The sequence below is a fragment of the Lissotriton helveticus genome, chromosome 8 (assembly GCF_964261635.1).
Source record: "Lissotriton helveticus chromosome 8, aLisHel1.1, whole genome shotgun sequence".
NCBI classification, from domain to species: Eukaryota; Metazoa; Chordata; class Amphibia; order Caudata; family Salamandridae; genus Lissotriton; species Lissotriton helveticus.
This window is the reverse complement of record NC_136069.1, coordinates 362,704,466-362,716,597: the sequence shown is the minus strand read 5'-3', so window position 1 is coordinate 362,716,597 and position 12,132 is coordinate 362,704,466. Positions and strand designations below refer to the sequence as shown.

Here is a 12,132-nt window from a genome sequence, read left to right as displayed (position 1 = left end):
TAACAGGATAGATCAACTTAGTCGTATTCTCGACCATCATTACGTCATAGTGTTTCACCAGCCAATAGTCCCGTGGTTCCTTCTTAATGGTCGTCTTATCCTTTTTCACATCATCCACTAACTTTTGGTAACTGGTTTCGGTTAGGAAAATACAGTTTTTAGCAGCATTGGCTCTTACTTGAGATAATTCATCGCAGAACAGTTGTTGCATGTCAGCATGGCGTGATTCCTGTCTTGGCACTACACTCCCTTCCGACATGATGATACAAGAACCACGGGAAACGATGACGGCAGAGCGTCTGTGGAACCTCAGCCGGATGCTAAACACGACCTCTGACCCTGCTTGCAGGCAGGTCGCTCCCCACACCACCGCACGGCTGCCACCTGCTCTTTGCCTGGTTACTTGTGCTGCCTCTGCCCCTCGCTTGCTGGCAACTTGTGCTGTCCCTCGCTTGCGAATGCCTAGTAAGTGAAGTGTAGTGGCTTTCTTTGGCCGTTGCATTCTCGAACTTTTATTTGGAGAAATTTAATGTTGCACAGACAGAAGCCTGTGCCCAGTGTAACCCAAAAACACACACCCCAGACAACATATCAATCCAAGCTTTCTAAACACAGCCACCTCTACTCAACACAACATATAAACATTAAAGACAAAACATCTTCATTTTAGTGATACATAATCAACAGAATTCACACCCCTCAAAAAATAGCAGTCTGATATGACTGACCGCCCTCTTACCCCCTCACACGCTAGCAGCCTCAGTCTACCAGTATTCTCACACCCCATTCAGACCAGCATTGACACACGACTAACCGCACTCTCACACAGAGTAGCAAAGTGAATGCACACATGCGTTAACAAGTGGCTGAATAGATGCATGTCAGCGAGGGTCAGTGACTATGTGCACAGGCCATGAGTGATTGCGTAGACAGATGTATGAATGACTGTGTCTCACTTATCATTATTGTTATTATTACTATTATTATTATTATTACTATTATTACTATTATTATTATTATTATTATCATTGCAGTAACTGGATGAGTGACTGCATGGGTAGAAGCAAGTTCAGTTCTAAGCCAAAATTATTAGTTTTGCCAACACTTGTTTACGATTTAGCTAGTTAGATTGCAATGCCAGTTCTCCAACTTTTTCTCATGTTCTTAGCCCAACTATCTGGTGGGATGGACAGTTTGAGATAGGAATACTTTGGCTTTCAGAAAAGCAATAGCTCATCAGGATGTATGGCATCACTCATATTGTTAGGGGCATAGGTCTTCACTTATCTGCTTCCATCATGTTTTGAGCATTACAATGGAGTCAATGTTCTCTTAGCCTATACATTAAAAAGAGAGCGTTGTTCTCTGTTATTACCAGTCTAGTTTATGTGGGTCCATAATTATGGATTGAGCAGCCAAAGGGTCAAGTGTGATTAAAACATCTAAATCTCTCCTTCAAACATTACTATTTCATTAGCAATATGATTTGCAATCACATCTATTATGCAGGCTCCCGTTCATGGTCCCAAATTGTTAAAAATGTAGATTCTCTTCTGAGCAATGCTTGGTTTTATAGTACACCCAGTAAAACAATCAAACGATTCACATTGACTGTCTTGCTAAAGGTTTTCAACCTTCATTTTCTTTTAGAACTTTATTTGTTTTTTGCAGTATGTGGCATAATGTTGTGATGCTGTAACCCCTTTATCCTCAGGATTAGCTTGAAGCTGGCAGGATTTTTTCCAAATTATTACATGTTTTCCCCAGAGATGCAACTGCCCTACTTAGGTAGGATGTGGTGATATCCTTTTTTTCTGTCTGTCACCACCAATGAGAAGCAGAAAAAAACACAATGACCCCCACACCCAGGGAAAAAACTCCCTAGGTGTGGGGACCATTAGTGTTTTCTTTTTTAATAATAAACTTCCACTTTACGATTTTGTTAATGAACAAAAAAGTGTTACGTTTGGTGGATGGCTGTCAAAACCAACAGCGGCCATCTACCAAACATTTGGTAGCATGACAGAAACTGCTACGACAGCAACTCCTCTCAAGCTACCAAGATCACCGCTGGTAAAGCGATGATCTATAAATTTGGCAGATAGTATTTGTTAGAAATGGGGGTATCTCGTTGGCAAGGGTTTGCCCCTTTGTTCAAGCAGGGACCCTTCTTCCTAGTCAGGATAAGGGGGATACACTTCTAAAATAACCCCTGCTCACCACCTTTGCACGATCAGACAGACTTGTATCAGAGGCTGTGTGTAAAGTATTTGTGCACACATACAGTATTACAGTGAAAACACTACAAATGGACACCACACCAGTTTAGAAAAATAAGTAATCTTTATCTAAACCAAACAAGACCAAAAACGACAAAAGACCACTATACAGTAATCACAAATGTAACCCTTAGAAGATAAAAACAGTTCTGTCCATAGCAAACTATAGATGCAACATTTTCAACACAAAGTACCTTGGATGCGTCAAAATCATAATAAAAAAGAGCCGCAGGGAAGGTGATGAATTGGTTCCTTACTCCAGGGGAGGTGATGCGTCAGTTCTTTATTGCCACAAAGGGGAGGTGATGTGTTGGTTCCCTACTGTGGCCCCGGCGTTGATGTAGACTCGGCGCCCCGGTTCGATGCATTGGGATCGGGGATACGTCGGTTCTGGATGTGGTGGCAACGGCGCTGAGTTGATCTCTCCAGCCGCGGTCCCACAATGTGATGGTTTTGCAGCCGCACAGCAGGGCCCGCGTCAGAATTGGACAGGATTCGTGTGCGGCGACATCTCCAGCCACTGGCAGGCGCTGCGTCGCTTTCTTCAGCAGCACAGCGGTGATGCCACAGTAACAGGTGCAGATGCGTTTCTCTTAGTTGCGCCTCTTTTCCAACTCCCAACAGCAGGAACAACCTCCAGAGGCCCAACTCAGCAACAGGCACCTCTTGGCAGGTCAGAACTCCCAGCAAGGAAGTTTAGGGGAGCTGGTGGTGAAGTCTTTGTATCCCTGAGACTTCAGAACAGGAGGCAAGCTCTACTTCAAGCCCTTGGACATCTTCTTCAAACAGGAGACACAGCACACAGCAAAGTCTTTATCTTCTCCTTGGCAGAAACAGCCACTGCTGGCCAACCCCAGACAGTACACAGCAAAGGTGTTTTATAATCACTCATTCATTCATTCATTCACTCAAAGGGGCAGTACTTCTCCTTCAGCTTCCCCAGCTTTTCTCCTTGGCAAAGATTCCTCTTGAGTCCAGAAGTATTCTAAAGTTCTGGGGTCTGGGCCCCAATATTTATCCATTTCTCTTTGTTCTCTGGTGGCAGAGAGGCTCTGTGCTCAGTCAAAACCAGTTGAGTCCTCTCTGGTCCAGCTTCCCGGCAGGAGGTGGAGACAGCATTGTATGAGGCAGACCAGGCCCATTCAGGTGAAACAAAATCTCCTCTCACTACTCGAACTGCAGCCCAGGCCTATTCAGCCCAGCCCTGACTCATCCAGGAGAGGCAGGACACACCTCAACCCCCCCAAGTGGCTGGCTACCTTTAATGAACATCCCCAGCCCGTGTCACTCCAAAGCCAGACAGTCAATCCACAAACCAACAGAGGCACACAGGATGGCTAAGCAAGAAAATATCCACTTTCTAAAAGTGGTATTTAAACACAGAATGTAAAAATCATCCTTACTAAAAGATGCATCTTTACATTCTGAGTTCAGGCATACTAAACTCCATCTTTCTATTTTGTCCCAATCGGAAGTCATGCGTATAGGATGATATACATAAACTCCCATTCTATTCTATGGGACATATAGCCTTTCAATGGTGAAAAACAAAATTCACTATAGTTCACTATCAGGACATGTAACACACATCAGTACATGTCCTATCTTTTACACACACTGCACCCTGCCAACAGGGGTACCTTGGGCCTACCTTAGGTGTGACTCACATGTAAGAAAAAGGAAGGTTACGACCTGGCAAGGGGGTGCAGTTGCCAGGTCGGCATGGCACGAGGGTCTGCGTGCAGAAACTGCAGTGGCTGGTCCAAGACCCCTTTGAAAGGCTGCTTGTGTGGGTGGCACAATCAGTGCTGCAGGCCCACTAGCAGCATTTGAATTACAGGCCCTGGGCACACACCACACAGTGCACTGTACTAGGGACCTAGTAGTAAGTCAAACAAGCCAATCATGAAAACACCAATCCATATTAACAATTTACACAGACAGCATATGCACTTTAGCACTGATCAGCAGTGGTAAAGTGCCCAGAGTCCTAAAACCAACAAAAATAGGAAGCCAAAAAGCAAAAAGTCTAGGGGTAAACCCACTGAAAAAGCCAGGTCTAACAGTAGTCTATTAGAGTGGCGGACGTAACATCATCCACCACCATGATGTGCCGAGTACCATCCACCAAACTCTAAACCTGGTTCTATTTTTTGTTATGGTATGGGGCATGTTATACCATTCTATCCCCATATGCTATTGTATGATTGTTACTGCAACCAAACCTTTCCTTTTAATATACAGTTTCTGTAATTTAATAAAAGTGTTGGATTTTTCTTTTTGAAATTCAAGCCTCCGTTCCATTTATTTAATCCTTAAACCTTGAAGTCAAGTGTTGCTTTGGAATTACATTTTCCAGTGACATTTATAGATAGGTTTAAGTTAAAAAAAGGTAGGTTGACACTTTGAAAGTGCTTAGTAATGATTATTTAAAAACCCATACCCCTTGAGGGTACACACTTGAACTCAAAGATTGTAAGTGGGAGAGACTTTGCACACACCCTATATTTATGATCAAACTGCTTTAGTGTAGACGCTGAATGTGTAAGGATCATTCTTTTCGTAATATGAACCTAGCATTTGTTTGTGTTAGATAAACAAGAGCACGAGTAATGAAAACATTGTATTCTTTCCAGTCACATCTAATTGATCTCGAATATACTCTAAGGAAGTTGCTTGGCTTGCATCACGATCATTTAGCACTTTGCAAAATTAATTAAACAACTCATCTAGTGTCTTTGCTGCTATCTCTCTGGATAATTAATTTTGGGGCACTCTGGAAGGAAGGATTGATGGTAGTTTAGGAATTGTTATTGCTATGATCACATATCCCACCTCATGCCGGAAACCTAGAAGTTTGACTTAACATTGGTCAGTTTCCCAAGTCTCTCGGTAGGTCAATATAGTTTCCTAGTTCACCTCCCAGATGCCAGAATGTGCTGATTCAAAAAGCCATTCAGTCTCAGGTTCCAACAAATCATAGTATGAATCAAGTGTCATGTCTAACTTCATATCTGAAGGTCTTAACAGAAGGATATATGTAAGTACATTGAAGAACAAAGGTTTTGCAAAGCACTCGATGGAAGGCTTGCCCTGTTCTGGTGCTGATGCAGGTTTTCTCCTGGATGGCTTCAGGAGTAGAAAAGGAATATGTGTACTAGTGTTTCTGCTGCTACCTTGAAGTCATTGCTGCCAGCAAAACTCCATTACTTCTGTTTCCCTCAATTAGCATATTAGAGGCATAAGAGACTACAGAGAGGCTTTTAGACTTTTTAAATCAGATACGTCTTTCATGTTTGTTCTTGTGACCTCTAAATTTCTTTTGTCAATGTGGTTCACAAGGTGCGCAATTCTAAAGGGTTCCAAACAGTTATAACATGGGTGGACTTTTTTCTTCCTACTTATCTTGCGTGGTGGGGCAGATTCCAAACTGTGTCCGATAGAGAGATACCAACGCTTGTTTTATCTTAAGTACGCTGCGTATTGATGTCTTTTAATGATTTTTTTATATCTATTTACTAATCTAATTGTACATAGTATTGTTCTATATGATGTGATATCTATGTCTTTCATATGGTTTTTAACCGATAATAAAAGCTTTTTGACTGACTGACTGACATATTCAGGGTACTGGTAATTACAGCAGCAGGGACATAAGGGGAACTACATGTTTTGAGGAATAAAATGCAAGTAACAGTGTTTCCAGCATGATTCCTGTATGATTTGCCCCAGAGTTTCACACACTGATTTCTGCTGCTTTAGGCAAAATCGCTGTATGAAAAATAAAAAATGTAAAAACATATATATAGTTCCAAAAATCCCAGTAACTCCTGCTGCCAAGCCACTGAAATCTAAAAAACCCACAAAAAATGAAAGCCTTAATGTCTACTGACAAAAATTAGGCCCCTAAGTTTGTCAATCGAATTTCCCTATTAAGGCGTGTACTACCACAATTCTATCATCATTATCACTTATGCTGATATTAACACTGTCGAACTTCATGAGTATAATAGGTTCCTCACACACCTTAAGTCTATAGACTTCACATTGCTCTCATATCAGATATGATATGACTTTTACACTGGCAGATCTAGCTTTGTGATAATGCGGTAGTACGTAGTGTCTATCAGTGTTACCACAAGAAAAGTATATTTTATGTATTCCGCCAGCAAGCACCGATGGTGGCCATCTTGGAACAACATTTTGTTCAAGAGTACGGAATACATGAAAAAATGCCTGCAAATGACGCTCATGCATCTACAGTGGCCATCTTTGAATGCATTGCTTGATTATAAGAAATCTGGTTCAAAGATGGCTGTCATGAATGTGTATGACGTCCATAGAAGTCATCTTTGAATGGTATTCTTAAAATGAAACAAACACATTTGGAGTTGTCTGGTGTGCATGCGTACACTTGTGTACATGAGAGCATACATCTTAGAATGCTATTAAAACTATTTCAAGATAGCTGCCTTCAGTTTGCATGGCAGGTGGGAAGAACAGTTTTTAAGAAAATTGGGCCTCACGTGGCAAGAGGATACTTTGTGGGGTAGGTTAGATGACAAGGGAGGGGAATGGAGAGAGTGGGAAGCAGGGTGATAGAGGAGTAGAAAATAGTCCCAAAAATGCACTGCAAAGCATGGTCTGAGGTAACAGTCCAGAGCTGCACCCCCAGCCCCCCTCAGCACCTTGAGACCCTCACGGGTGAGTAGTGCACTTTATAAACCCCTGATTGATTGATTGACAGTTCTTCATTCAATCAGACAGGGAGAGACACAAATATTCCTTGATGGGATAAACATAAGTGTAGTAAGGAAAACCATTGAATCAGGAATATGGAACTGAGATAGACAACACAGCCATCCAAACATGATCAAGGGCCTTTCCAAAAGCTCACTTTAAGAACATGTAATGCACTACAAATAATAGGTCATTGTCAGAATCTTCGTAAGGATGTCATGGTCTGTGAGCCGGCTGATGTGCAGAGATCAAACTTTGTGTATTCCTGAAAGAGCGTGAGTTTTACGGAATTCAGTCATAACAAAGGAATTCCATCAGTTCACACGCCAAGCTGTCTTCTTCTGAAGGTTTCTTTGATTCCCAGTCACTCAGTGCTTGGATTTGTATCTCTTCCTTGTTATGCATTTGAATCCTTTTTCTTATTTGAGTGGATTTGGATCCTCAATGTGGCTGTCATATGAGCAGTCACAAAAACCTCAAGTTGTCCCAACTCTGTTCTAAGTGAGTCAGGAATTGAGGCTTTTTTCTGGAAATTGTCCTTTCATTTATCAAGGATAACAGTTGTATGGAAAATAACATGTTATTGAATAAGCCATTTTAAAAATCTGCAGGGTCACTGTGCTGGCTGGGGAAAAGATTTGTTTATTGTAGGTGTAAATCACCAGGGGACTAAACATATCACAGCCACTATAAGTGTTGAAAACTTTACTAATGTTGTATACATTTCTCTTCTAGTAATTTATCATATTACAATAATATGTGGGTGGCTATTAGGAATAATTTCCACAATATTCACAAGTTACAGGAATATTTTCTGTGACACTGCCTGATTGGTCAATATAGAATTGTTGGGGATGTTACTCAATCTTGTATTTGTGTTCGTAGGTACAACTAATTCTCTGTCCAAGAATAAAGGAGTTTGGTTACTGAAATGTTAATAATGCCAAGGTAATAAAAGGTTAGCATTACTACTTTAAGGATAAACAGTAAATCCAGGCACATACTCATAACTAACCCTCTTGTCCTTTCTAGGGTCAAGTGTCTAACTTGCTCCATCCTGTTCCCCTTTTCCCCAGTGAGCAGCTGGTGCTTCATTTTTAAATACTTAAGTGTGTGTGGCTGAACAGTGCTGGGGAAAGAAGGAACAAGCTTCAACTGTGGAATCCTTGTTAGCACCTCACGATCTATTGGCAGGTTGTGTATTGAACCTCGGAATAGCTTGATAGAATGACATGCAGACAAACTAAATCCTGGCAGGTGAACATGGATCCAAAGACTTTTGAATTGGCAGATTTAGCTTAGTGATCATGCTGTTGCAGCAGATGATCCGGCTTTAAGAAGAGACCTAAAACAATTACGGGTCCTTACTTTCTAATCAGTTCAAAGGCTTCCAACTCCTCAAAATACCATTTATTCCTTGGTCTCTTCCTCCACCAAAGATCCATGAACTCTCCTCTGATTCGGCCAGCTACTTCTCAGTATAACAGGGAATCTACAGAAAATATTCCCCAGCGAGAAGGAACCTCAAATTCCACAACTTTTCGTAATCCCGTAATTCAGATTGTAACTCTACCAACCATTCTGTTGCAACCCCCGGAACATTTTTGTGGTGATGCTAACAAATGTGAACGTATTAGCTCGATGTTAGCTGTATGTTACTTGCAAGCCTGCTAGCTTCCCTAAGGAACAATAAAAGTTAGTGTTTATTTTGTCATATATTGGGGTGGGGTGGAACTGCAGCCTCTTGGGCTGTACCACTGATTGAAAGCAACACTCCTTTTGTTGCACTACTACTTTATACACTACAAAATGCAATTTATGAATATGTCCCTAAACCTCTTATCATTTCAATAAAATGAACACGGTGGCAGGTGTGAATTCAGTCAATAGAATGATAAATGATTCCCAGACTCAGTGTTTCTCTCTCCCTCTATTTACCTTTCCGTGGTGGGAATCTTGTGCTTCATCTTTAAATATTAATGAGTTGTGTCTGGACAGTGCTGGGGAAGGAAGGAGCAAGCTTCAGTTGTGGAATCTATGACAGGTCCATCACCTCTGCTGCAACTTATTGTTCATCGCAAGGATGGCACATCCCCCTCGCAGTTGCATCAGAACCACCGATGTGCAATGCATTCTGATGCGAGCCCTTGCATTGCAAACCTCTCATCGGCGACAATACAGGACTTCGCATCGCAAGCCACGCAGTCTCTTAGGAACCAGCCGGTGCACAATGCACCCTTGATGCAGGACTTTGCACCACAAGCTCCCCTGGTCACCTCACCAATGGCCTCCTCGATGATGATGCAGGACCTTGCATCTCAGCATCGCAGTTACCTGGAACCAACGCATCGCCTCGGCTGTGTAATGAATGATCAACGCAGGACCCTGCAATGCTTCAAAACCAGGTACTCTTGTTCCCCTGGCCTAGCTGGAGCTGACCTGCACTCAAGTGCAGTCTTACTGAACTTGTGACTTTGTCCCGGTCCTGAGCAGCCACATATCCACAGGTCCCGCTTTGTGCTTTTCCACGCTATTTTCACTCCCATCATTAGCATTTTATATCTCCGGTTCTACTGATTGGATTTTTGTAATTTTGGTCTTGTGTCATCAATTAAAATCTAATCTACTCCATGCTTCAAATTTGGTGTGGGATCCTTTTGTAAAGTGTTATTCTTTTTTTTACTCTTTGAAGTGTTGCACAAGCTGCACCCATGTTAAGCCTGACTGCTCTGTGCCAAGCTACCAGAGGGTTGAACACAGGTTAATTTACGGACTGCTTATGACTTTACCCTTACAAGGAGTGTAGTTCCTGCTTGAGTAGGGTTTCACCCCCTCAACCAGAAAACCAATTTTTTAAAGGTATGTTAGGTTATGTTATTTCTTGCTATATTATGTTGAGCGCACCATCACCTGGAAGGGTATCCTGGTGCTGAGCAGGTGTGAACGTAGTGAAACTTCGGACTGGAGGACCAATGTTATATAGTGCCTTCAAAGTATGGGTGAGGAATTTTAATTGTGCTCATTTGTGTATGGGGAGACAGTGGAGCTCCTTCAGGTGTTGTGTGATGTGAGTATGGTGTGGGAGGTTGAGAATGACTCTGGCCACCGAGTTCTGAATGGTCTGTAGCCATCTGGTGAGATTACTTGTTGTTCATGGAATAAAGGGTGTTTCCATAGTTCAGCTTGCTTTTGACCAAGGCATGTGTAATGGTTTTGCGGGTGCTGATTGGGAGCCAATTGAAAATATTTCTAAGTATCTTCAGGGTATGGAAACATGAGGCAGTGACTGTTGACTTGGGCGGTCATTGTCAATTTGCTGTCGATGATGATCTAGAGGTTCTTGATGTGGGTTGGTGTTGGTCCTAGGTCTGTTGGCCACCAGGTGGAGTCCCATGGACAAGTGCTCTTCCCAAAGAACATGATTTTGTTCTTGTCTGTGTTGAGTCTTAGACAATAGGTATTCATTCAGTGGGTGATTTCAGTCATGTTGGCATTGAACTTGATCTAGGTACAGGGCGTCTTGTCTATGAGAGAGAGAATGAGTTTCATGCTATCGACATAGAAGAGGACATTGATGTTATGAGAGCTGACAAGTCTGATTTCTCCCTATTGAGGACTAAGGGCAATATTAGCGTGTACACAATATACACAAATTTAGTGCACAATATCATATAATGCTAAATCTGATTTACCATAATACATGCTTTCAATAAAACAGTTTGTATGGCATTTTTAAAAAGCGACGTCATGAAAAAACTATTTTATAATAAAAATGCTTACAATTCTGCTAAGTTTCTTAGTGAGGAAAAGGTTTTCTCTGCCACAGACGTAATCTCATTTCCACGAAGAAAGCTGAAAAACAAACCGAAACATAATTACTGTTTGCGTAATCATGTCCATGCCCTGTAAGTGTTCTGTTTGTTGTGTAAAATGATAGTGATGTTCTGCAAAACATATTGCAACTTTGTTGAGGAAGATAGCTATTCATGAGTGTTTCTATCTATGCCTTAACCCTATATTCACCTCAGGCTTAATTTCCACCATGAAGCACTGCATAATGTTGGTACTGAATTTCAATAGTTGTGGGATTCAGGAGCTGATTTAGCCATTGGTGGGCTTTACTCTGTCCATCACGGAAGCAAAAGACATTACATCCACCACAGTGATGAACAGAAGACCACCATATTTTAAGTGTACCTGCTGCCCCAATATATAACATAAATTGGGCATTCAGATTTAAGGAGCTCTCCACCCCGATGATAGTCAACTTTGCCACTGACTCAGAAAAGCCCTACTCTAGTTGAATGAAGATCTGGTCAATCTGACAGCACCTATACAGTCAACCAAAATAGTATGATTGACATCGTTGCACAGCACTGAATATTTCAAGAGCAGCAGGTATTACATCTCGCCTTGCTCACTTGTGAACCTAAGTTCATCAAGAGTGGCAACCAGAATCACCTCCAAACACTGTCTTGCTCATATCCCTTAACGGGACCTTGCCTATATACTTTCATTCTGGCTCAGAAACTAGACTGTAGAGAAAACTTAAGAAAGGCAAACATTATTCTCTACTATATTGGAGAACACGTGTCAGAATCTGGCAGTCACCACAACAAGATAGATTGGATCATTTAGTAGTGTTAAACGTTTAATGTTAAGACAGTTTTACAGATCTTACTGCTCTGGAAAAGATTAAACTACTCAGCAGACAGTTAAATTTCAAGGAAGGTGTTTCCTGTGCTGATATTGAAAAATCAGTAAATATTTGTGACAGGTGTAGCAGCATCACAAACAGATATTTAGGACGGGTCTTTGGAGCTTATAATAGATCCCACAAAGTGATGTCTCATCCAGTATTAACAGAGACCCAGATTTGCAAATTGGAATTGCACAATAAGGAAGAAACCTAGCTGCTGATATTATTGTTTATGAAGAAGGTGCAGGTAGAAACCTAGCCACTGATATTATTGCTCATGAAGTTAGCATAAACAAGATGTCATAGATATTCCTAGACAGAAACAAACTATCTTGGGAGAAGGTTGAGAAAAACAAGCAGCCAATATTCAGGTACTGAAGCAGAAGCAGAGCTGTAGCAAATAACACAAGCTCC

At 41.6% G+C, this 12,132-nt stretch overlaps 1 protein-coding gene across 2 annotated transcripts in view; it reads right to left on the bottom strand.

The window, feature by feature from the left end:
• Window positions 1–12,132, bottom strand: part of RXFP2 (relaxin family peptide receptor 2) — a 1,449,053-nt gene that overhangs the window by 223,260 nt on the left and 1,213,661 nt on the right. Inside the window, exon 8 of one of the 2 annotated variants that reach the window (XM_078657148.1) lies at window positions 10,800–10,871. The exons of the other annotated variant lie outside the window; for it this stretch is intronic. Within the exon in view, the coding sequence (XP_078513274.1) occupies window positions 10,800–10,871 (72 nt within the window). The remainder of the gene's footprint in view (window positions 1–10,799; window positions 10,872–12,132) is intronic. 2 annotated transcript variants of the gene reach the window in all.